Genomic DNA, 27,886 nt, shown 5'->3' with positions numbered 1-27,886 from the left:
TTCTCACTGCAGTCAACAGGTGTGTGTGTGTGTGTGTGTGTGTGTGTGTGTGTGTGTGTGTGTGTGTGTGTGTGTGTGTGTGTGTGTGTGTGTGTGCACTTGCGTGACATTAGAAAGAGCATTTTACACCAACATGTCAGGCAATGCTATTGCCATCTTCCTCTCAGCTGACACTGCTGATGTCATCACTTATAAATTGTTGTCCGACACTCTCCAGTGTGTTTGTGTGTGTGCATTTGCTTGACATTAGATAGAACATTTTACATCAGCATGTCGGACACTGCTATTACCATCTTCCTCTCACCAAACTCTGCTGATATCATCAGCTAAAACTGTCTCTCAAACATGTTCTGTTAATGTCACAGGCTAGGTTAAGATCGCTAGAGCAAGTGACCCTTGTGCCATTAAATTTGCAGATGTGCAGCATTGCCATCCAAGCAGGGTCAGAGACTGGCCAATAGGCCAGTCACAAGTCACCTTTTTCTATACAATACAGCATACAGTGATGTACTTTCAGTCTATCTGTGTATGTCATGGCATGGTTTGTAGGCTCTGTATTTTCTTATTGAGAAACCCCTGTGGTCTCTTCGGCTTCTGCAGGTGTATGGTGAGGTACCTGCAAAAGGAAGCATTGTACTCTATTAGTGTTCTGATGAGGGTTGAATACACTGTTGTTATAATATCCTCAGACCTGGATACAATGGCCAGACTTATGAGGTACAGGATGTAGAAGGCTTTCCTTATAAGTGTGGAAACCTGATGGTCGAAGTTCAGATTGCTATCTACTTGTGTTCCCAGGTCATACACCAGTGGGTTTGAGATTTAGGGGGTGGGTGTTGTCAATACTGTAATTAGCAGAGAATTCCATTTTGCAAAAGGCAAAAATAATGGCACTTTTTTCTGTTTATTTTCAGACTGTTTGGCTTTGGCACCAATTATTTGTCTGTGTTAGCCCCTCCTATAATATGTTTACATTGTTGGTGGACTCAGTGATTGTACCCAATTTGCAATCATCAGCAAACCTGGTAAGCCAAAGGCAGTATACTTTAGCCTGGCCTTCTGAGAAAAATATTCTGAATTCTAAAGGGCCCAGCACAGATCCTTGTGGTATGTCACTGGTGATGGCTCTACTGGTAGAGCATGAGTCACCAACTTTGACAGTATGTGTTCTATCAGGCTTGTTAACCATCTAGTAATGTAAGGGATAATCTTCAGATGGGTGGGTTTCTGATGCCTGAGTAGGGGATTGTGTCAACACCCTTGGCCAGATCAAGGTAGGCAGTATGCACTGTCTTACCTTCATCCAGGGCTTTGGTGACTTTCTAGAAGAGGTGTACTAGGTTTAATAAGCATGATCTACCCTTAACAAAGCCAAATTGGATTGGGTCTAGAGTTTGAAGGTTACCTATGTCCTTGTTGATAAGGTCCATGATGATTCTTTCTATGGCCTTGCAGATGAGACTGGTTAGGTTTATGGGTCTGTAGCTCCCAGGGTTGGTTGATGGTTCTCCTTTGTGCAAGAGGATTACTGCTGTTGTTTTCCACTTCACTGGAACAAAGCCAGCTATGAGGATATGGTTAAAGTGGCACTCATTTGGTCTGCTAGGTCTAGTTTTAGATTGCCTAGTAAGCAACCTGGGATGTTATCTGGTACCACTGAGGTTTTTAGCCTTGGAGAGCATCGATATGACCTGATGTTTAGAGATACTAAGCAGGGGACTGGTGTCAGGCATACTTTACAGTATGGCCGTTGAGGCCAGGGGTTTGAAGTTTGCTCTAAATCTGTCACCTAGCAGGTTGGCCATTTCCTCTGGTGCATCGTAATGTTTAGACTTCTAAAATTAAGCAGCAGAACTTTTATTTTGCCTCCAGTAGATGTTGTTATGTTGGAACTTTTGTTGCTTACACATTGACTAGCAAAGGCACTGTGGGGGAGGCAAGCACCTTTGCCAGTATTCAACAACCTAGAGATACAGGTTCAGACAATCTCTGGCAAAACAGTGTGGATTGTCGACCATGATTACCTGGGTTAATAATATAGCAATGTATGCGGTCCAAACACACCGTGGCTTGTTGACCAATTAAGCCCAGGCTGAGAGAATTGATACCAGAAGCTAAGCCAATTGTTGAAGTTTGTCAATTTTGTTTATATTGTGGCATTAGCCTGGGTGATGGTAGAATGCTGCTTAGGGCTAGGGTCATACATGCCTGGGACACATAACCTGACAGTTCATTCATGTTTCTGTTCATATAGTTCAGAGAGGTGCATTATGAAAACAAACACACAACCCATTGATAATGTAGACATCACACCCCTATGAGCAGACCAAGTGGTATGTGAACTGTGTACTGATGAAGGTGGTATGTGGATGTCCACCAATATGTGCCCACAGCAGTGACTACTCCCTTGTATGTGCCAGACATCCACATCAAGTGACATAATGCTTCCATAGATCACAGCCTTCATCATGCCAATAACTGAGTGCAATGCACCCTTCTTCATGTACCTCCCTATACATCTTCCAATGATGTGTAACTCAAGTGTACCACCTTTGCCACAATGAGGTCCCACACATCTTATTGGCCATACCTAGGTATTCTTTTTTATTTCCATAAACATTACTGTCTGATGGTGTGTAACCTCCATCAAGGTGTTAAACCAGATTCATGTGTGATACCTGTTCTGGTGATGCACACAGTACATACATAGCTGTTTGACAACACTGATGGCATGGGTTACATTTGTGACAGTGTGCATTGTGCCATATATATGCCATGCACACGTGTGAAGTAGCCTGGATTGAGTATAATGTCACATACAGGTATAGCAGTGTCCATCCTAACACCTCTAGCAGATGTTACAGTGTCACGACAGTGTGCTTGATTATCCTCGTAAATTGTTGACATCTCATAGTACTTGTGCAAGTCTGTTTGTGCAGAATGCTGCATGATCACTCACAACCACATATGTTATGTTATAGACATGAGTTTACTGGCGGTATTAATCTGATATTGTCTTGATTGTGCATGCTTCTGTTTACTGTTGTTCATGAGACTGTAACTATGTGCTCCAGTTGGGAGAGACCTATGATGACATTACAGTCATATTCAGACAACTCATTTTGCACAGCTTTACAATATGCAGCTAACCACTATTGTATATAACATCCCTAATAGATGCCCCACACTTCCATTGACTGTTTATTTTAAATGGCAGTCCATGTATCATTATGGATCATTTTCACAACTTGTACAGAATGCCTGAAATGGGATTCTACAATACTCGGCACTGTACACACTGTCCTGTAATGTGTTTAGACCATATGCACTGCTATATTATTAACCCTGGTAATCACTGTGGCATTCCACGCAATCCTGCAGACCTAGTAAACATGTCTACATGCCTGCTTAGTGTTGCTTTACATGGTTTCCTGACTGAAAACACTGTTGCTAGCCATGGAACCACACTTGTTTCCATTTAAATGTGGTGTGCGATATGAATGTGCAATTAGCGCTGCTGCTCACCATGCAGACCCATAATCTACGCAGAGTTTATTGAATCCTCAGCAGTATCTGTAGCTGAACAAGTATGAGCTGTAAAATTTGATGATGACAGAGAGCTAGTGACTATGATAATGTAATCTACAAAAATCACTTAATAATTATCTCTTTAAATGGGCAGAAATTATTCATATTTCATTTAACAATAATAAATCAAAATAGTGTTAAAATTTCTCTGTGTGGAAGTTCTTCAATTCCTGTATGTCTAGTTAATCAGTATGTATTATAAAGCAGAAGAAAATCAAAAAATGGTAGTAGACGTGGCAAACTTAAAAACTAACTAAATCAAAAAATAAAACCCTGTTTGGAAATACTATTAATATTATACCGAATTATTAACTCTATTAGGTATTCAGAAGTAATCCAAGCAGGGTAGACAGTCTATTCCCAGTTGAAGATCCTTTATTAAGCACACAGATAAGCAATCCAAACAAAACAAAAAATAGAATGATAGTTTCATTCCAAATTTTCTGACTAATGTACCTGTTATCAGATACGGGAGTGGTTTATTTGGTTGTAGTGTAATGCATGTAATGCAGAACCTCCTTCCTCTCAAGGAAAGAGCGAGTTTGAAATGCTGTACAAAAGTACAATTACTTTGAAGAATTATGAAATCCAAGAAATAGATCCCAGTGAAGCATTGTTGAACCACACTGAGTCCTTGTACTATTACAGCTTAATGAATTTGAAAGAGTTCATCATGAAAGCCAGTGCTAAAACTATATTCACTGACACCACTTTATTGAAACAAAACGTACCAAAAGTATAATCTGCTGCAGTCCTTTAGATGATCTCACTTTATCTAACATTAGGACTTAGAAATATGTAAATAGTGTGAGGGCTTCAGTTTTTCAAACCCTTTATACCAAAGTATTAACTCCATGTTGTGCACAGCTCCATGTTAAAGCATAAAAAGAAGAAGCAAATGAATGAGAAATTTGCTGATTTAAAAGTTTAATTATTGAAGTTGCAGCATGGTGGTGCAGCAGTTAATGTTGTTGCCTCACAGCAAGAGGTTCTCCAGTTCAATTCTCGGCTGGGGTGCCTTCTGTGCAGAGTCTACATGTCCTCTCTTCATTCGCATGGGTTTCCTCTGGGTACTCTAGTTTCCTCCCACATTCCAAAGATATGCATCTGGAAGATTTCTCCCCAGGCATCTGCTGAAAATAGGCTTTGTCCTAGTCAGACTTTCCTGGTCAATAAATGTTAATAAATAAATAAAATAAGTCAGCTACATATACCAGGAATTCTTTTCCCCGATACTAATATTAATCTGTCAGATTCTTCAGTGTTGCACGTAGTAAATTCTGTATCAAATAGCTGGATTTATTATATAAATATAAATATGTATCTCTCAACCTCTTAGAGCAAAAAATCTGGACAAAGCCTAAAATGATGGGGGGACAAATAGGGACAGAGTATAAATATTACTCTTACAAACTTAGAAAGTTGATAGAATAATAGGCTTTGCATTAGCATGACTTTTCTGAAGAATGTGGAGTCTTAAACTCAAATGTTTGTAATTATTTAATGGCTTCAGTCCTCAGCTATTTGGCAGACATGTAGATTTTAAGAGGAACACACCATAAATATGAGGCAAAAATCTGGACAGTTGAGGGGTATGAACGTGTGTGTGTGTGTGTGTGTGTGTGTGTGTGTGTGTGTGTGTGTGTGTGTGTGTATATGTGTGTATATATATATATATATATATATATATATATATATATATATATATATATATATATATAGGGTTCCTATTACTGCGTCGAATGTTTAGGCTGTCGAATGCCTAAATGTCGACACCTAAACATCGAATGCTCAAAACTGCAACTGGCCAATTACACAAATCTTTTCCCATGGAAAAAATTTGCCTGGCCGTCATTGGGGATTTGACGTTTTCCCCAATGTAGAGTGATCTCAGAGTTAGTATATTTAGTTGGGAGTGTGTGGGAGGCACATCCCCCCCCCCCACTTGATTAGGGTTTTAGAGTATTTTCTTTTGGCCAAGCAAATCTTTTCACGAGGAAAAAATTCACATCATTGGCAGGTCGTGGTTTTGAGTGTTTTTATATATATATATATATATATATATATATATATATATATATATATATGTATATGTGTGTATATATATATATATATATATATATATATATATATATATATATATATATATCTATATATATATATATGTGTGTGTGTGTATCAAACATTTTTGACATAATGGCTAAAGCTGTTAAGATTTATTTCAATGCCTGTTTAGTTTATTATGAGTGTTGGGCAAAACATGAGCTAATGTAATTCTGTTGTGAACTTTGTAACAGCTTTCTTCCAGTTGTACTATTAACAACCTGTACAAATTATGTTCCCTCTTACAAATGCTGCACTTTTCCTTGAGTTTTTACTGATTGTTTTTACCTATCATCTACAATATTTGTGTAGCTACTGTTTCAAAGTATTCATTTGAAAAATAGTTATTCCTTTCTTTGGTGTTTTACATATATTCTGCTAGACTGTATAAAATGTCTGCTATTGTCAATTGAAATGTCCAGCATAAAATATTATTTCCTGTCGCATACTTTGTCTTTGTCATGTGGCCTGCATTGCCTGTACCACTTGGTAACCTACAAGACTGAATACATTGTTACCTGTTAAATAACAAGACAGCTAGGCTGCCTGCAGCCCCATTTAAAGTTGTACACATATACCTTATGGCAAATTTTCAGGCCAGGTATAATCACATTTTTAGGAGAGTTCCTTTAAAAATCTTGACTTTTTACTGGTGTGAGAATTTCTAAATATTATGAATTTGTTATTTACGTAACCATTTGTATTTTCTTGCAGGGTCCCTGTGTCCCATGCGGTTCATTAAATAATAGCATATGTCCAGAAGGAAATCCTATGCAGGTAAGATGTGGAATATTTCTGTTCACATTCTGTGTAACTATTTACAGAATATATACAGACGCACTGGTCTAGAGAAGTAGGTGCTGATTCATACAACAATACGGTTTTATATTACCACTTGGGAGATTGTGGATCTACAAACTTATTGAGGAAGGAAGAGGAGAGGATGTAGTTAGCATTCATATGTTTTCTCTAGTTACAAGGGCTAATGTTATGTGCATCGTAATTGCAGAATAAGCAGCCTACAAAACAAAATGTCAACCGTATGTAGAGATTCACAAAATTCTTCATTCTGATTTAACATCTGCCTGGACATTTTACAGGAACAACTTGAAGGAAATCACGATCACACAATTTTGTATGATTATATAATCCAGGTAGAAAGCAGTTTTGCCATAAGTTAGATATCTTGTTGCACAGTGACAAAAGGCTGCATTCAGAATTTTAACTTCATCATTAAGATCCCTGCACCCTGGGGGAAAGCAAGTCCCCCAAGTGCAGTACTTATTCAATAAGTCACTCCATTGCAGGATTTATGCATTTACTGTATTCATGTCCTTCACTTTTGTTTTATTCTCCTCCAGAAAGTCAATGAATTCTACAGCTACCATTTCATGATAAGCATACTGTATCATAAAAGTGTGATATCTCTATACCTAAAACCAAACCCGAATAGTGGTGAAAATAAAATGTATTTGTCGCCTGGTGTAAAGCACTGATCCTCATGCACCTTTTTCAGTCTCAGTCCAGGAGCACTGTCTGGTTAAGTGATTTGTTTAGAGACACTGAACTAGATAAATGGAGGTGAAGGGAATCAAACCATGGGCCACAGGAAGCAACTTGTTAACATTGCGTAGCCTTAATTCTGTATGCCAGCTTCCAGATAAAATTGCTTCTTCTGTCTCATAACTTAAGAGAAAACAAAAACTAGAAAACACATTTGTGCAATCATTCATTCCTTTGTGACCCCCCCCCCCCCACACACACAGCCACACACATACACTAACATCAAATGACTGTATACAAGGCCGACCTTAGGTGAAATGACACCCTTGGCAAAAGGCTCCATGGCACCACTCCTCTGCACTTCTTTGCACTGCCACATCACCAGTGCCCCCACATTCTGCTCTGCTCTGCCCTCACAACACTAGCTGTATTACTTTTTTTTCTTACTTTCTTGACATTTTTATCTTCATCTTCGACTTTATCCTGCATTCTTTCAACATACCTTAACTGGCCAAGACTGCACTGTAGTACTTGTGAAGGAAATAAGTGAATTAAGCTGGGGGTCTTGTGGTCATTATTCTTCCAGAAGCCTTGTAGTTACAGATGCTTTGAGGAGACTTTGGAGACCCCCCCAAGTCTTTTGATCTAGTGATGACCTGAATGCAAATGAAGATTAAGGAAGGAAATTCAGTTCTATTTTTTATTTTTTTGTTTCCAAAGCATGATGCTCAAACCTGTTAAAACTGAAGTTCACAATAAAGTGAAAAGATAAATGCTTATGAGGATACATAAATCCTAAGTGTCTGCCTTTATATCCCCCTGTACAAAACAGTTGCATCCAGTGGATCCCAGTAGTATTAGATTGGGATGAAAGTAAAGACACAATTGGCAACAGCCATATATTTCAAGTAGTTGTTTACAGCATGCTTCCATAGTTCTTCCACCAAAAGATAGCCATTTTTGTGTACCCCCTCAGATTTCAGATTATGATAAACCTGAAAGAACAAATAAGAAAACAGTAGCATTTCAACTTCTTGCTGTCAAACATATATAAACAGCATGATTATTTTCCCCTACCCCAAAATATAACCACCCCATATGGTAACATTTTGAAATGTTGATACCCACTGGAGTGAATCCCGAAATATGGAGACTAAACAACTGAAATAAATATTCCTATTTGCCCGAATTGTGACAATCTCAAAATTGGCATATATAAGTTTGGGGTGTGGGGGGCTTGTTCTCCCCATTTAAAGGTGCAGAGGGCTTGCCCCCTGCAAAAACAAAGTTTAAAGGAGAAGAAAGATGTTTAAAATTCACTCTTCCCCTGTAGTTTCAGTAATTGTTATGGTGTTTCGACCCACAACATTTCGCGTGACAACATTTCAATAAGGATCCCACCCATACACATATCTGATACTTAAATGTGAGACAAATTAACAAAAAAACATAATGATCACAAAAATGCATTTCATTTTGTTGTTTCTAGACAGTAGACTGTCCTTAGGCAAGCTTTTCTAACCTTCTGTGCACACCTCTGAGATTTATTTGTAAGGAAAGTTAAAGAAATAATGGCTGCACTGTCCCCTACCCCGATACAAGTTATATTGACCTTTTGTGCACACCTTATAGATTTGTGAGGACAGTTAGAGAAATAAAAAACACAATATCCACTGCCCCACACAAGCTGTGTCAAAATTCACTTATATGGCCTTTTTGTGCTGCAACTTAGAGAGTTAAGTATATGCCCTGCAATATCATTGCATGTGTCACCAGATAAAAATCAATATTATTTTTCCACACACATTAACAATACCCCTGACAAACCATGTTTATCACAAGATGATTTATCACACACACACACACACACACACACACACACACACACACACACACACACACACACACACACCACTCATGCTCACACATACACACACACACACACACACACTCACGCTCACACACACACACACACACACACACACACACACACACACACACACACACACACACACACACACACACACACACACACACACACACACACACACACACACACATATACATGCCTCCTCTAAAGGTATTTCAGGTGAAATTCCTCAAGAGTCAGTTGCCTGAAGAAAAAAAATGCTTAGGAACATAGTGGAGCAATATGTCCACAACCTCTAAGGCAGTACACAGTTGTGTTCAGAAGTCATTATTAATGGATAGATCTATACTGAAACAGAGGACACAGCAAACCAACTGACAGACAAATTTAGCACTAACTGCTCTGCTTTGCCAGGTCTATCACAAGATGCACAAACACATGTGTGCATGTGTAGACATGCATACATACACACACACACACACACACACACACACACACACACACACACACACACACACACACACACACACACACACATGAATATACATGCATATGCTATTTACTTAAAGGCAAACTGGAGGAATGCCAATTCATCTATAGCATGTTCTTTGGATTTCTTTTTAAACAAAAAACAATTTTATTGAATGATCACTTATGACAGAGGCAATTATACATTGATATAAATGAAAACAAACTACATTGACATATTTTCAGTTGCAAACATTATACATCACATATCATCTTTTGTACAGTCATTGCCAATCGAGCATTAAATCGCTCATTCAGTTCCTGCATTCCCTTAAACCTTATTCCTCCACCAAAACATTGTTCTGCTCGTATTATTCCCACAATTCCCATTTTCCATGTATTTTGCTCCTAACCTTTTCTTAAGATCCCACTTCCAGTTCTTTTATCTTTACTGCCATATTCACAGTTTGGAGGGTCTGAAGGTCACTCTTTGAAGTTATGTACCTAGTTCACTAATAAAATTTGAACTTTAAAATATGTACTACAAAATAAAATAGTAGGTAGTCCACAGTTGAGTTAAAAATGGAATATACTTTATTGAAACACACAAACAAGTGATCCTAGCTGAGTATAATGACCAGCATTAAAGATAATCATTAATTTATATATAATTTATTAATTTATGTATCATTAATTTATATATAATCAGGTTATTTGGACAAGGGAGTGGTACAGATGGTGGTTCTGTTAAGAGCAATAAAAGCATTAAACTCATTCCTTTAACCAAGTCCGCCTTCCCCTTAATAGGTTCATAGATTTATAGGTTGGTACTAGGCTATTGGCCCTAGGGCCTATACAAGCCTAGCCATAACAATTCCCTGGCTATTTCTTCCCACACTATTTACTTCCCTGGACCCCTGTCTACCAGGGCGACTGATGTGATCCCCGAGGTGAATTTCCTTTCTCCCATCCAATTGCCAAGGTTCCTTTTGAAGAGGGCCAAAGAGGCACTCTGCTTGACATGTATGAGCAGTCTATTCCAGAGTCTGGGGAGTCTCTGGGTCAGGAACCTATCCCTCCAGCATGTTTTGTTTATTGCGATGACAAGGTTTAGATCCCTGGAACGTGTGGCTTTGAGGGATAATACCATACTGTAAACTGAGACTGTGCTACATTAGAACTGAAACTTAAAAGCTAGAGACAAATTAAAATATATCATTACTTCTACTAAATTTGGTTTAGACTTTGACTTCCATTTTCTAGTAATTTTTTTTTTTTTGGCATCCACTAGAATTAAACTCAGCAAGGCCTTACTATGTCTAGACAATTCAGATCCTGTATCATTTCCTTAGTTACACCAATTTGCTCACCCAGTATTTCTGACAGAGTGACCGGTGTTCCACACCTGAAGTCAACTCCTTGTTGGTCAGATCCAACCATAAGCTAATCACCCTTGATATCCACATTAAGGAAACCACGGTAAAAAATTTCTCCAAAGCCAACTTCATGCTTCTTAAGACGGAAGTGGTGAACTTCATGACACCCATGCAGATGGACAATACAGTTACAACTGCTGAATCCTACACAAATGCACTCTATAAGCACTTACTCGAGTGCATGGATTGTGCTATCCCAAACAGAACAAAGACGCTATCCTCCAAAAAAAGGAAGCCAATCTGGTGGTCTCCTGCCATAAACAAACTGTACAATAGAAGGAAGAAACTGTTGCAAAAGAGAGTAAAATCCCATGAGTGGAGGAGCTCCCTGGTCAGCCTTCTTAAGAAGCTGAGATCCCTTATAAGATCCTCCAAAGCTAGCTATGAAAACAAAATTGCCACTAATTCTAAGGTCAACCACAAAGCATGCTATAGCTATGTCAAGAATCTCTATGGCAACACCCAGAGCTGCTCTGAGTTACAGCACAAAGGCAAGAAAATTACAGAACCAACTGATATTGCCAACATCCTGGCAGATAGGTTCAGTGCTAACTTTACCCCCCCTCACCCCCTAAAGGGCCCATATCTATACAGGAAGAATGCAGAGTCCCTGTAATCACAACTACGCAGATAAAAGCTGCACTCTCTAAAGCCAAAAACACAGCATCCATGGGACTGGGCAACATCCCAGGCTGCGTTTTACATGAACTTCAAAACGAACTGGCTCCCCACTTAAGCACCCTGTTCAATAATAGCCTCGCATCAGGCTTTGTGCCCACTGAATGGTGCACAGCAACGGTTATCCCAGTCCACAAAGGTCCCGGGAACTATCGACCTATTAGCCTGACGAGCTTGGTCTGCAAGGCCATCGAACGTATCATCATGGAACCCATAAACAAAGACATTAGTAACCCACAAACTCTGGATCCCACCCAGTTCGGGTTTATGAAAGGCAGATCATGCCTCCCGAACCTGATTGACTTATTTGAGGTAGTCACCAAAGCCATAGATGAGGGTAAGGTGGTTCACATAGCCTATCTTGACCTCGCCAAGGCTTTTGATACCATCCCCCATTCTGGAATTATAGCTAAACTCACTAAACTAGGTATAAATCTCTACTTCAAAAGATGGGTTGCCAACTGGTTCACTGACAGATCCCACAATGTAAAAGTTGCAGACTCCAAATCTGACCTCAAAGCAGTGACAAGTGGAGTACCACAGGGTTCCATCCTGGGACCTCTCCTGTTTGGTATCTACTTCTCTGAAGTACAGGCTAACACAGAAGGCATCTGGCTAACGAAGTTCGCAGATGACTGCAAGCTAGGAGCCATAGTCAAGTCCCCAAATGATGTGGACATCCTACAGAAGGGCCTCACTGAGACAGATGCCTGGTGTCAGAGCCATGGCCTCAAGCTCAATGCCAAAAAGTGCACTGTCATCCCCTTTAGTAAAAACTCTGTACCCATGAACTACCACATAGGCAGCAATCTACTTAACACTGAATGTGTGATAAGAGACCTTGGGACCCACGTGAACAGTAATCTCTCCTTTGATAGTCACATTGCCACAGTAGTCAGGAAGTCCTTCTATGTGGCACACCTCATCATAAAAGGGTTCTTATCCAGGAAAAAAGAGGTCATTGTTCCCCTCTACTCGACACTCATTAGACCCATTATAGAGTACAATGCCCCTTTTGGAATGTACCTTACAAGACATCTGCAGCAGCAGCTGGAAAGGCCACAGAAGTACCTCACAAAGAGGATTACTGGCCTCAAAAAAATGCCCTACACTGACCGCCTCAAAAAACTCCAGCTTTACTCCATAGAATATCGCCTACTCTGAGGTGATCTCTGCCTAACATATAAGGCTATGTCAAACCCAGAGCTGTTGGAGATGCTACACCTAAAGAAATCCCAGTCCCTCTGAGCTACACGCTTTAGGGACCTAAACCTTGTCATCACAATAAACAGGACATGCTGGAGGGAAAGATTCCTGTCCCAGAGACGTCCCATACTCTGGAACAGGCTACCCATCTATGTCAAGCAAATTTCTTCATTAGCACTCTTCAAGAAAAATCTTGATGAGTGGATGGAAAATAGGTAATACAACCCAGGGATCACTTCTGTGTCTCTGCTCGACAGTGGCACAGGAAAATAACTTTCTTGGGTGGTGTAAGCCATAAAACCTTGTTGGCTAGGCTTACATAGGCCCTTGGGCCCATAGGCTAGTACCTACCTATGAACCTAAGTAGTTATCAGGGAATTTTTAAAGTCTGCCAACTCATTACATTCCCCCAAAAATATGTTCCTCATTACCTCTTTCTTCACCATCACACCTCCAACATTTGCATTCTACCATAGGAAAACTTCTTTGGCGTCTGCTTGTGATATAAAAATACGTATGGAAACACCACACTTCCAAGCAAAAATCCTAAATCTTCTAGACTTTGTTGCATATTTGTGAATTATACATACATCCCTCGTATTGTTTCTTTTTGAATTGCTTATTCACTCTCTCTTCCCAATCTATTCAAACCTCATCTGATCGATACTTATGGTAATCATGCAATATTTTATATGCCCTACTAATTATTCCTTTTTTAACAGCTGCTTCTGTTCTAGATTCAACTAAAAACTTTACCAGACTAGGTTTTCACTTAATATTCCCCTATCACTTTCTGTTTGCCTATTCTTTGATATCAGTCTTTGATAGGGAAGGCAGTTTCTAGCCTCCAGTCTAAGTGTATTCTTGGTCTCTTCCCATTCTATTACCTTTCCTTCCCTAATTATTTGCTCCCAATACCTTGATTCTTTTCCCAGTTTTCTCCAGTAAATTTCAGCACCCACTGCCTATTGTCTATAACCCTAATTGCAGTCATCCCTATCAAGAGAATCTCCTTTTTCCATTCCCGTGATGGCTTAATTGTTAAAATACTTTTTGCTACTTTATGAATATAATATTCTTTATGGCTATTGTTTTTCCCCATAAGGATTTGCATCCAAAATTGCAGTCTCTCCTTATTTCTTGAGATTTCCCCCTGTTTCATCATCCCATAGCTTGTGCTATGTATAGGAGCCTTAATGGTGTAGCTCTGAACTACCCCATTTAAAGCAGGTAACCCTAAACCACCTTGTTCTGTTTGGAAGAATCATCTTATCCCACTTGACTCTTGCCCTCTTCCCCTCCAAGATAAAATCCTTCAACTCATTATTAATTGCTATGTACAACTTCTCTTCTGGTTGATAAAATATGCCTGACCTGTGTACAAGACTAAAGGAACTAAAACATTTTCTCTGATTGTATCTTACTACCCATAATGATAAAACAGAGCTTCCAGTTTCTCATTTTTATATTATCTTCTGCTACCTTTTTCCACATTTCCTTAGCTACCATAACATAATCCTTTGTAACCCATACTCCTAACTACTTCATTTTATCATGTCCTTATAAATATGGGTATTGCTGAACCAATTCATGTGTGGGTACATACTTTACAGCTATTGCCTTTGTTTCATCTTCATTAATTTTGTATCCTAAAAAGACTTGAAACTGTCTCAGAATGTTCCACAACACTGACATGCCCTTTTCTGGTTTATCATGTATGAAATAATGTCATCTACAAATAAAGCCAGTTTTTCTTGATTACCATACCAGTTGTACCCTTGAATTTCTAAGTACCTTATTTTCTTCACCAGTGGTTCTAAATATAATACAAATAGCAAAGGGGAAAGAGGACACCCCTGCCTGGTTCCTCTGTTCAAACAGAAATTATCAGAGAGGAACCTCAACCACTATAATTTTCACCTCCTATCCCTCATATATCCTTCTAATTAACCTTATTATTGTGTGAGGGAATGCAAATGTTTCTGTTGCCCTACTCATAAAGTCCTAGCTTACTCTATCAAATGCTTTCTCTGTATCAAGATCCACCAACAACGATATAGTTTCATAGTTTCACAGTATAGTACTAGGCTATCTGCCCTGGGGCATTTGTAAGCCTAGCCATAGTGATGTGGCTTTTGCCACCCCATGAAATGGTACAAAAATGTACAGAATAAATCTAGAATACTGTGCCTCTGTCTAGTAGTGACACAATGAAGGTCCCCTTATATAATAGAATTAGTTTACTGTGCCCCTGTCTAGCAGTGACACAGATGTGACCCCTGGGGTAAACTTTCGATCTCCCATCCACTCATCAAGATTTCTCTTGAAGAGAGTCAGTGAGGGGCTCTGCCTAATACGAACTGGGATCCTGTTCCAAAGCATGGGAAGCCTCTGGGTTATGAATCTATCCCTCCAACATGTCCTATTCATACTTGTGCCAAGGTTTAAGTCTTTAGCTCTCATGGTCCTGATGGATTTGGATTTTTTGAGGTGGAGCATGTCCATCAAATCCTGATTGGACATGGCCTTGTACGTCAGGCGGAGATCACCTCTGAGCAGGCGGTATGCTACTGAATAGAGCTGAAGTTTCTTTAGTCTGGCGGAATAAGACATATGTCGGAGACCCTTGATCCTTTTGGTGAGGTACTTTTGTGGTCTCTCCAGCTGTTGCAAGTGCCGGGTGAGGTACATACCAAATGGGGCATTGTACTCAATCATGGGTCTGATGAGGGAGGAATATAGGGGTACAATGACATCCTTGGATCTGGATGTGAATCCCTTCATGATGAGGTGTGCAAGGTAGAATGTTTTTCTAACCACTTTGGCAATGTGGGTGTCAAATGAGAGGTCGCTGTCTACTTGGGTCCCTAGGTCTCTGATTACTTTTTCCGTACTCAGTGGGTTTCTGTCTATGTGATAATTTGTGGGTACTTTGTTTTTTCTAAAAGGGATGACTATACATTTTTTGGCATTTAGTTTAAGGCCGTGACTACAGCAACTGTTGTCCGTTTCAGTGAGGCCTTTTTGTAGGATGTGTGTGTCTGCTGGTGTATCGACTATGGCGCCTAGTTTGCAGTCATTTGCGAACTTTGTCAGCCACAGCCCTCCCATGTTTGCTTTAACATCTGAGAAATAAATGCCGAACAAGAGGGGTCCCAGGACAGATCCCTGTGGGACACCACTTGTGACTGGCTTTGAGTCTGACATTGCTCCAGCGATTTTAACTTTATGGGTTCTGTCCTTTAGCCAGTTTGCAACCCATCTAGTGACATAAGGGTTTACTTTTAAGCTGTTTAGCTTATCTATGATGCCTGAATGGGGTATTGTGTCGAAGGCCTTAGCCAAGTCCAGGTATGCTGTACGGACTGCTTTGCCCTCATCAATGGCTCTAGTGACTGTTTTGAAAAAGTCAACCAGGTTTAAAAGGCAGGATCTGCCCTTCACAAAGCTGAACTGGGTGGGGTCAAGTGTCTGTAGGTCCCCTATGTCTCTGTTTATGAGTTCCATAATGATTCTTTCCATAGCTTTGCATACCAGGCTGGTTAAGCTTATGGGGCGGTAGTTTCCAGGGTCTGTAGAGGCACCCCCCTTGTGGATTGGGACCACTGTTGCTGTACGCCAGTGTACAGGTACATATCCCGAAGTAAGGCTAAGGTTAAATAGCATTTTTATGTGTGGGTTTAGCTCCTCTTGGAGTTCACGTACACGCACCCGGGATACCATCAGGTCCCATTGATGCTGTGTTTTTTGCTTTGTTTAGGGCGGTTCTCACTTGGACATCTGAGATGACAGGGAGATTACATTCAACTGGGATAAGTATTTCTTCTTTTGGGGTGAAGGAGGCGAGAAATTTGCACTGAACCTGTCACCCAGAATGTTAGCAATATCTGTGGGTTCAGTGTTTTTTTTGTTGTTGTGTACCAACTCTGAGCATATCTGAGGGTTTCCCCAGGTTTCTAACATAGCTGAAGAAGGCTTTGTGGTTATCTTTAGTGTCCTTAGTGATTTTTCTCTCAAAGTTTGCCTTGGATGTTTTTATGAGAGAACGTAGTTTTCTGCTAATGTTGATCAGAGACGTCTTCCCTTCATGGGATTTCGCTCTGATGTGCTGTAGCTTCCTTCTTTTGTTATACAATTTGTTTATGGCTGAGGTCCACCAGACAGGACACTTACATTTGGTGGGGAGGGACTTGGATTTGTTTGGGATTGCATGATCCATGCATTCTTGGATATGTCCATAGAAAGCATTTGTGAAGGATTCGGCATTGCGGGATGTGGTATCCACTGGCACAGTGGGCTTAAAGGATACCATCTCTGTCTTAAGAAGAGTGAAGTCTGCTTTTGAGAAGTTTTTCACTGTGGTCTTTTGTGCTGGGGGTGGAGGTGGGGTATGTATATCCAGGGTGATTAGTTTGTGGTCAGATCTAACTAGTGAGGGGTAAACTTCCGGTGTGGAGCATTTTGTCCCCATGCTTGTGATGATCAGGTCTAGTATATTATCTCCCCTAGTGGGAGAGGTGACTAGTTGTTCCAGTGCATTTGAATTTATGAATTCCAGGAACCTTTGGGCTAGGGTATTAGGGCTAGAATAATGTACCCAATCTATGTTTGGGTAGTTGAAGTCTCCCAGTATGATGGTATTTTGTGATACATTCATATCCTCCAATGTCTTCAGGAAGGCTGAGTGGGGTTCTTGAGATTGGGAGGGTGGTCTGTAACATGCTACCAGTTGTATAGCAGTTTTGCCTATGGTTAGTTGCACCTGTATGGTCTCTGATGCTTCATGTGTTGCTACTAACCTGGAGATGTGGGTGTCCTTTATGAATATGGACACTCCCCTCCTTTGTGGTTCGCCCGGTTTTGGGGCGAAAAGCATGATACGAGGTATAGCCTGGTAGCTGGGGTGCTCTCAGGAGCCTTGAACCAGGTTTCAGTTACTGCACAGATGTCGATGTTCTCCATGCTGAGGAGTGCATCAAGTGCCTGCATCTTGAGATTTAGACTTCTGGTGTTGAGCAGCATTACCCTTAGTTTTTTTCATTTTGTTTTCTAAGGAGGTGGGTTTGTCTTTTGTGCCTTTCCTAAAAAAGGCACTATGAGGATGGCAAGAGCCTTAGCCAATATCCGGAAGCCCAGTGGTGACAGGTGTAAGCCATCCCTTGCAAAGCAGCGTGGCTTGTCCAACATATCATCCCAGGCAGACAGACATTGGATCCCCTTGGAATGACACCAGTACTCGAGCCAATTGTTAAAGCTGATCATCTTGTCTTTGTATTGTGGTATCATTCTTGGTGAGGGCAAGATGCTGCTCAGGGTCAGGGTTATACCAGCCTGGGCTACATAATCGGAGAGCTCCTCTATGTCTCTTTTCATGTAGTCCAGGGAGGTACGTCTCAGGTCATTCACACAAGCATGGATAATGATGGAGTCATATTTGTACTTGCTTTGGAGTGACCTGAGTGCGTGTGTTATGTGGCGGATCCTAGCCCCCGATAGACAGCTCACAGTCACCTTCTCTTTGTTCAGTCTGGTCAGTGGGACATCAGTGTGTCTGACTATGGAGTCACCTATTACTAGTGTATCAAGCAAGGTGTTTGGCCTTAAGGGCTGCAATTGGTCGACACACTGATTTATTGAAGTATGTGTTGCATGTGTTTTGTTTTGAGGTGGTGGATTTTTGGATGTCTGCTTTGGGAGCCTCTGTTGTTTTGGTAAGTTTTTTATTAGAGCCTCCGAGTATGTCTTTGTGTTTTTATGTGTTTGGTTTGCAGTTGTGGTAGGTCTATGTGGGACTGGGATTGTTGTGTGTGTGGTTGCCATCTCCTCCTGGCTGGTCATTCCAGCCCTGGGTTGAGAGAGTTCAGCCTCCAGTTTGGCTATATAGTTGCATCTCTCACATGTATTTGTGTTTGTTGGGAGGAGGAGAGGGTTGTCTGTGTACATGAGACAATTGTAGCATTGTCTCAAGATGCCCAGATTGACCAGCTGAACTGGAGATGACGCCAGTAATCTACCACTCGACATGCTAGAACAGTATAAGGGAGTGGTATACCTTTAAGGGAAGTGAGTATTCACAGGGGTGGTAAGTAGATGTAGTGCTTTACTTAGTACGAGAGTGCTTACTTAGTAGAGAAGTATTGAGAACAAGTGCTGGGCTTGTAATACAGTGAGTAGTCTGGTTATACTAAGAGTAGAGCTTCCTTAAGGGAAAATTTGAAGAGCAGACTTGACGGAGCCAGAAAAAGTTTAACCTTGTTTAGCCGCTATGCGCACGACCGCGCAAAGCCGTGCAAACGTGGATTTTAAACAGTGAACTACAAAAGAGCTAGGAATGGTCCCAAACAACCAATTACTACAGCTTCTTGTGCTGAGGTCACTTCCCCCAAGGACAGGTAGGCTGCTCAAGGCTCCCCACTCCCACTGGTGAGCAAAGAAACTTCCTTCTATCCAAGTAAGGTAATGGACAACACAGGAACTACACCACAGCCCAGAATACAGCAATGCCTGTAAACTGGTCTAAACTAGTCGAAGAAGGCGGGAAAACAAGGATTATTTTTTTTTGTTCTTACATTCTTCTTTCCTCTGGATCATCAATGTTCTGTTAATGTTGTCAAATGATCCACTGTTGTCTGTTTTCATCCAGTTCAACATATGGGATGTTGGATCCACATGGATCTGACCTCAGCACCAAATCTGTAGCTTCTACAGTTCTCAGTCTCTGACTCCTTCCCTACCCATAATTCCATGAACACCTTTCCTATACCACAGACCTTGTTTGCCATATGAAGACTTCAGATGTGTTCCAGGGTCATCACATCCTATCAAAATATTTGACACATTTTTTGGTATTTGATAACTTAGTGTAGCTTGATTACTTCTCTACCAAGAGAGTTTTTCACTCCTGTGTGTTAAGTATTCAATAATGTTTTTATTTTTCTCCTGTATTGCTAAGTAGAATTTTCTATTGCAGATAGTTAATAGTAGTAATATTAATAAGTGTTATTAGATAGTTTTTATAATAGTGTTTTGTCTTTAGATATTTACAATTATATACGGTAGTAGTTTAATGCAGATACATTTCTGTGTTTTTTGTGGTTTGAATACTGTTTCAGCAGATAACAGCTGTGGTGCAAGCTATCAGAAACTGTTCTGAGTGCAGGCACAAGCTACCCCCTCAAGATCCTCATACATTATGTGTGTATTGCCTGGGCACTGCTCATTTGGACACAGAATACCAGTCATGTGCTTCTTGTAGTGCCAGAGCACTGGAAGCTCAGCATGACAGATTGGAGGTGAGATGTCTTGTCCACCCACAGACAGGGACTTTGTTGTCTGGGCCTTCCTCATCTCCTTCACCTGCTAAGAAACAGGACAGGCCTAGGTCTCTGAAAAGGTGCCAGAAAAAAGATAAAGACAGTGAGAAATAGAAAGAGGAAAGCAGACAAAAAGAAAGAGAATAAAAAAGAAAAGGACAAGTCTCCTTTTACAACCACCAAATATTCCATGGATCCAGCAATAACATTTAGACCCCTACCTAAAGTTGTCTGGAGATAGGAACCAACAACATGTTGGTCCCATCTGTTCTCTCTTTGTTCCTGCTTTTCACGTGGACTGGTGAATCCAAGATTGCATTCTCCATTTCTGCAAGAAAGGAGATATTCCAAGGCTTTTCAAGTGGCTTCCCCTACTACATCTTCTTGGAGTTTAGTAGCAGTATGAAGTCAACAGGATAATGAGAAAGTTCTTGAGGACACAGATCCAGCTTGGGGGTCTGTCAGTGCCATCCTTGGAATGTACCGACCACTGGCCACTGTACTTCTCCACTTCTTTCACCTGTTGCAGTCCATCCTTTAGATCTGACAGTTTTGGATCCAACTAATCCCAAAGCATCTCATTCAGCACCGATAGTTCAATCTACTACGACACTGACAACTACCCTATTCAGTATGGCCACAATACCTTTGGATCTGGAAGAGACTTGGAGCTGTAGCATCAGTGCTGGATACAGGGGAGATGGGTCAACCCCAAGACTCTCAGACCCATCTCTTCATCTCAGTTCAATAGACAGCTTGGGTACAAAGTCAGCTTCTGGGCTGGGGATTGTCGGGGTCAAGGTTTCTTTCTGTTCTCTTTTGATCCTGGGAGATCTGTGACTCCAGTGATAGCTTTGACTTTTGTACCTTTTGAAAGGGTTTTGGGCTTACCCAAAGAGAAGGTGCTTTCTCCTAGTTCAGTTCCACCAAAGCCCCAACTATCCTGCAGTGTCATTTTCTTTTCATCCTGACAGAAAGGGACAGTTGGGTCTAAAAGCTTCTGAAACAAATTGCTCGGTCAGCTCCCAGTCTGATTCTGAACCATCTATCCTCCCAACAGAAACAGTTCATAAGAAACAGAAGTGCAAGTGAAAGCACGTTGACTTCTCTCCAGAGTCGCTTATGGAGGATGCAGACTTAGATGAAAGTGAGGGTTCACTCAGGTCCCTCTCGGAAGATGTCATCTTTGGTGAAATTCTTGAACTTACAAAACAGAGACAGGGATGATCCACTGAAGATCCCTCACCAGACAGGTCTGTATTTTTGTAAGCCTTCAGTGCCAACTCAACGCTGTCCTGGTCGATACCACCCATTGACCCACTTATTGACTTCATGGTGCAACAGGCTTGGAAGGATGCAGATGTAGTAGAGCCAGTTCTGAAGAAACCATATAGGATTTTAGCAGCTCTAAAGGACACAAATCAATGGAGTAAAGGTCCACCAGTGAATGCCATGGTTGTAGCAGTCACCACCAAAAAGAAATTTTCTGAAGAGAGTTCCTCTGCCCATACCACTAACAGGGAGTCTAATGCCTTGGACAGGTTCAGGAAATAGACATACTTAGCAACAACCTTTGCAATCAGGTCACAGGACTCATGTCATCAAATTTGAAAGGGACTTGACTAATGATATTTCCAAGTCTCTTTCTGGAGTTTTTCCTGCAGATGTCCTAAAGACTGTGGACTCCCAGCTTCCTTCTCTGTATTCAGCTTCTAACGTAGCTATGTGCCTCATATCTAATGCAGCTGATTGCTCAGCCATAGCAGCAAGCACGAGGCTTATTCTAAGATGGTATGCCTGGATGTGTTATTGTTATTTCATGGAAGGCTTCATGATGTCCTTTATCAATACCCCACATGATGGGTCTACAGTTTTTGGGCCCAAAGTTAAAGACACATTGACCAGGAGCAAGCAGGATGGCAAGGCTCTCTGTCTGCAGTGGGCATCTGTTTTTCCACCCCCGCCCCCAACGATCCTATTCAAAGAATCAGAGGGCTGAGAAAAAGATGTGGTTTCACAAGTCAGAGAGTTCTTACCAGGATTTACTTGGTGATAGACCTCCACATGGCAGAGGTGGAGGGAATTGCAATGGACATCATCCTAGAGGCAGACCACATAACCAGGTCTTCCATGGTCCCTTTACTGAGGGTCCCTTTCAGCATCCCCAAAGGGTCATCTGACTACTGCACTCTGAATGCAGTCAAGGGGATGCTTATCTGGAATACCTAAGCCTGGCAAAACATAACAAAAGATGCCTGGGTGCTAAGGATAATTTCCAGTGGCTATTCCATTCCCTTTTCTTTCCCATAAAGAAAAACATGATCCCTGATGTTCCACCCAGTCAGTGGGAAACAACAGCAGCAGAAATTTCCAAACTGCTAGAAAAAAGACTCTTTCAATTGGTCCCCCTTGAACAGCTAGGGTCCAGAGTCTGCTCAAGGTTCTTTTTAGTTCCATAGAAAACAGGGGACCTCAGACAAATTTTGGATCTCAGTCATATCAACCAGTTTGTAAAGCAAATAAAATTCTGGATGGTCACAATTCAGTCTATTTTGCCTCTTCTGAGGAAGGATGACTGGATGCATTCGATAGATCTCCATGAGGCTTACTATTATGTGAAAATAGAGAAGCACTCCAGGAGATCACTTTGTTTGTTGCTGGGAGACAATCTTTACCAGTTCAGAGCCCTGCCCTTCAGTCTCACCACAGCCCTCAGGTATTCACCAAGATTATGGCAGTGGTTTGGAGCACTTGTGTCAGCTTGGGATCCAAGTATTCCCCTACCTAGACAATTGGCTTCTGACTGCTACATGCAAGCGTTTGCTGCTATATCATTTCTACCTTCTGCTCCAGTGTTTACTGGAGCTAGACAAAACAGGAAATTTCCACAACTGTCAGTTGATTCCAACCCAAGAGATTTTATTGGATGACACTTCAACACAACTCTGCAAATTGTCAATCTCCCCAACGCAGAGTTTTATCTTTGTGTCTGGTGGCCACACAGTAAAACATCATCCCTGCCCTCCAGCATGATTTGTCCTACATCTATTAGGTCTCATGACTTCCTCAATTCTAATGTTTCTGATAGCTAGTTACTACATGAAAATACTTCAGTTGATGCTAGCAGTTCAGTGGTCTCAGAAATTTCACCCATCACCCCAAGATTCAACTCTCAAGAGTTTGCAAGCAACATATCACTTGGTGGATAACCTCCCCTTCAGTAACAGAAGGCCTGACACTTTCATGCACATTCACCAATAGCTGTAGTGACCACTGAGACCTCCCTTCTAGGGTGGGGCATTTTGAAGGGAGAATAATTCAATGCAGATATTCAAATTTACAGGCCAACCTTCATATCAATGTCTTCAGATGTCTTCCACAAGGGTGTGATTTCCATACAGACAGACAACATTGGTGTTGCTTGGTACATCAACAAACAAGGAGGAACCTGTTCTTATCTCTTGTTTAGGGGGGGCATGAGGGTTTGGCACTGGGCAATGTCTTCACATCATTTTCTTATAGCAATGTGCACATTTCAGGGTATTCCAGTGGACGAGTTGAGCAGGACTATCCTAACTCCTCATAAGTGGTTCCTCAGTCCACTGGAGGCAACTTTAATTTTCAGCCACTAAAGTCAACCTTACTGCAACCTTTTTACTTCCTAATGCACCACAAGTGCAGCAGTTATTTTGCCCTGATGCTTCCAGAGGGATAGTCACCAAGGGATGCTGTGGTCCAAAATTGGTCCCTGAGTCTTCTTTATGCTGTTCCCATATTACCCCTCATAATCAAATAAATTTAGAAAACCAAACAGTACAAGGCCAAAGTAATACTTAGTTTCATAGTTTCATAGTTAAGTACTAGGCTATCTGCCCTGGGGCATTTGCAAGCCTAGCCATAGTGATATGGCTTTCGCCACCCCATGTAGTGGTACCGAATAGAATTAGAATACTGTGCCTCTGTCAATTAGTGACACAGTGAAAATCCCCTTACATAAATGAATTAGTTTACTGTGCCCCTGTCTAGTAGTGACACAGAAGTGACCCCCGGGGTAAACCTACGATCTTCCATCCACTCATCAAGGTTTCTCTTGAAGAGTGTCAGTGAGGGGCTCTGCCTAACATGAACTGGGATTCTGTTCCAGAGCATGGGAAGCCTCTGGGTTATGAATCTATCCCTCCAGCATGTTCTATTCATACTTGTGCCGAGGTTTAAGTCTTTGGCTCTTGTGGTTCTGATGGATTTGGATCTTTTGAGGTGGAGCATATCCATCAGATCCTGATTGGACATGGCCTTGTATGTCAGGCACAGATCACCTTTGAGCAGGCGGTATGCTACTGAATAGAGCTGGAGTTTCTTTAGTCTGGCAGAATAAGACATATGTTGGAGACCCTTGATCCTCTTGGTGAGGTACTTTTGTGGTCTCTCCAGCTGCTGCAGGTGCCGGGTGAGGTACATACCAAATGGGGCATTGTACCCAATCATGGGTCTGATAAGGGAGGAGTATAGGGGTACAATGACCTCCTTTGATCTGGATGTGAATCCCTTCATGATAAGGTGGGCAAGGTAGAATGTCTTTCTAACCACTTTGGCAACATGGGTGTCAAATGAGAGGTCGCTGTCGACTTGAGTCCCCAGGTCTCTGATTACTTTTTCTGTACTCAGTGGGTTACTATCTATGTGATCATTTGTGGGTACCTTGTTTTACCCAAAGGGGATGACTATACATTTTTTGGCATTTAGTTTAAGGCCATGATTCCGGCACCAGTTGTCCGTTTCTGTGAGGCCATTCTGTAGGATGTATGTGTCAGCTGGTGTATCGACTAGGGCATCTACTTTGCAGTCATCTGAAAACTTCATCAGCCACAACCCTCCCATGTTTGCTTTAACATCTGAGAAATAAATGCCGAACAAGAGGGGTCCCAGGACAGAGCCCTGTGGGACACCACTTGTGACTGGCTTCGAGTCTGACAAGACTCCAGCGATTTTGACTTTATGGGTTCTGTCCTTTAGCCAGTTTGCAACCCATCTAGTGACATATGGGTTTACATTTAAGCTGCTGAGCTTATCTATGATGCCTGAGTGGGGTATTGTGTCAAAGGCCTTAGCTAAGTCCAGGTAGGCTGTATGGACTGCTTTGCCCTCATCAATGGCTCTAGTGACTGTTTTGAAAAAATCAACCAGGTTCAAAAGGCAGGATCTGCCCTTTACAAAGCCGAACTGGGTGGGATCAAGTGTCTGTAGGTCCCCAATGTCTCTGTTTATGAGTTCCATAGTGATTCTTTCCATAGCTTTTCAGACCAGGCTGGTTAAGCTTATGGGGCGGTAGTTTCCAGGGTCTGTAGAGATGCCTCCTTTGTGGAGTGGGACCACTGTTGCTGTACGCCAGTGTTCAGGTACATATCCTGTGGTAAGGCTAAGGTTAAATAGCATTTTTATGTGCGGGTTAAGCTCCTCTTGGAGTTCACGTAGCACGCAACCCAGGATGCCGTCAGGTCCCATTGATGCTGTGTTTTTAGCTTTGCTGAGGGCTGCTCTCACCTGGACATCTGAGATGACAGGGAGATTACATTCAGCTGGGATAAGTATTTCATCTTTTGGGGATGAGGGAGGGGAGAAATTTGCACTGAACCTGTCAGCCAGAATGTTGGCAATATCTGTGGGTTCAGTGTATTTTTTGTCGTTGTGAACTAACTCTGAGCATATCTGAGGGTTTCTGCCCAGGTTTCTAACATAGCTGAAGAAGGCCTTGTGGTTATCTTTAGTGTCCTTAGCAATTTTTCTCTCAAAGTTGGCCTTGGATGTTTTTATGAGGGAACGTAGCTTTCTGCTAGTGTTGATCAGAGATACCTTCCCTTTATGGGATTTAGCTCTGTCGTGCAGTAGCTTCCTTCTTTTGTTATACATTTTGTTTATGGCTGAGGTCCACCAGACAGGACGCTTGCCCTTGGTGGAGAGGGTCTTAGATTTATTTGGGATTGCATGATCCATGCATTCTTGGAGATGTCCATATAATGCATTTGTGAAGGATTCAACATTGTGGGATGTGGTTTCCACTGGCCCAGTGGGCTTAAAGGATACCATCTCAGTCTTAAGAAGAGTGAAGTCAGCTTTTGAGAAGTTTTTCACTATAGTCTTTTGTGCTGGGGGTGTAGGTGGGATATGTATATCCAGGGTGATTAGTTTGTGGTCAGACCTCACTAGTGAGGGGTATACTTCTGGTGTGGAGCATTTTGTCCCCATGTTTGTGATGATCAGGTCTAGTATATTATCTCCCCTAGTGGGAGATGTGACTAGCTGTTCGAGTGCATTTGAATTTAAGAATTCCAGGAACTTCTGGGCCAGGGTGTTAGGGCTAGAATAATGCACCCAATCTATGTTAGGGTAGTTGAAATCTCCCAGTATGATGGTATTTGGTGATACATTGATATCTTCCAGTGTCTTCAGGAAGGTTGAATGGGGTTCCTGAGATTGGGAGGGTGGTCTGTAACATGCTACCAGTTGTATAGCAGTATTGCCTACGGTTAGTTGCACCTGTATGGTCTCCGATGCTTCATGTGTTGCTACTAACCTGGAGGTGTGGGTGTCCTTGATGAATATGGACACACCCCCTCCCTTTGTGGTTCGGCCTGGGTTTTGTGGTCGAAAAGCATGATACGAGGTATAGCGGTATAGCCTGGTAGTGCTGGGGTGCTCTCAGGAGCCTTGAACCAGGTTTCCGTTACTGCACAGACGTCGATGTTCTCCATACTGAGGAGTGCTTCGAGAGCCTGCATCTTGAGATTTAGACTTCTGGCGTTGAGCAGCATTACCCTTAGTTTTTTTCCATTTTTGTTTTCTAAGGAGGTGGGTTTGTCTTTTGAGCCTTGCCTAAAAAAGGCACTATGGGGGTGGCAAGAGCCTTAGCCAATAAGGAAGCCCAGTGGTGACAGGTGTAAGCCGCCCCTTGCGAAGCAGCATGGCTTGTCCAACATGTCATCCCAAGCAGACAGACATTGGATCCCCCTAGAATGACACCAGTACTTGAGCCACTTATTAAAGCTGATCATCTTGTCATTGTATTGAGGCATCATTCTTGATTAGGGCAAGATGCTGCTCAGGGTCAGGGTCATACCAGCCTGGGCTACATAATCAGAGAGCTCCTCTATGTCACTTTTCATGTAGTCCAGGGAGGTACGTCTCAGGTCATTCACACCAGCATGGACAATGACGGATTCATATTTGTACTTGCTTTGGAGTGACCTGAGTGCGTGTGTTATGTGGCGGATCCTAGCTCCCGACAGGCAGCTCACAGTCACCCTCTTCTTGCTCAGCCTGGTAAGCGGGACATCAGTGTGTCTGACTATAGAGTCACCTATTACTAGTGAATCAGGCATGGTGTTTGGCCTTAAGGGCTGTGATTGCTTTACACACTGATTTATTGAAGTATGTGTTGCATGTGTTATGTTTTGAGGTGGTGGATTTTTGGGTGTCTGCTTCGGGGGCCTCTGTTGTTTTGGTAAGTTTTTTATTAGAGCCTCCGAGTATGTCTTTGTGCTGTTATGTGATTGGTTTGCAGTTGGGGTAGGTCTATGTGGGACTGGATTTGTTGTGTGTGTGTGGTTACCATCTCCTCCTGTCTGCTCTTGCCAGCCTTGAGTTGAGAGAGTTCAGCCTCCAGTTTGGCTATATAGTTGCATCTCTCACATGTATTTGTGTTTGTTGGGAGGAGGAGAGGGTTG

The 27,886-nt window shown here is 41.8% G+C and overlaps 1 protein-coding gene across 1 annotated transcript in view; it reads left to right on the top strand.

Moving 5' to 3' along the window:
• STAB1 (stabilin 1) overlaps window positions 1–27,886 on the top strand; it is a 2,761,215-nt gene that overhangs the window by 756,437 nt on the left and 1,976,892 nt on the right. Inside the window, exon 19 of the mRNA XM_044078505.1 lies at window positions 6,406–6,468. Within this exon, the coding sequence (XP_043934440.1) occupies window positions 6,406–6,468 (63 nt within the window). The remainder of the gene's footprint in view (window positions 1–6,405; window positions 6,469–27,886) is intronic.

The sequence above is a fragment of the Protopterus annectens genome, chromosome 7.part1, assembly GCF_019279795.1.
Source record: "Protopterus annectens isolate FY-2018-M chromosome 7.part1, PAN1.0, whole genome shotgun sequence".
Lineage (NCBI taxonomy): Eukaryota > Metazoa > Chordata > Ceratodontiformes > Protopteridae > Protopterus > Protopterus annectens.
Note: the sequence above shows the minus strand (reverse complement) of the source record. Positions and strands in the feature narration are given on the sequence as shown.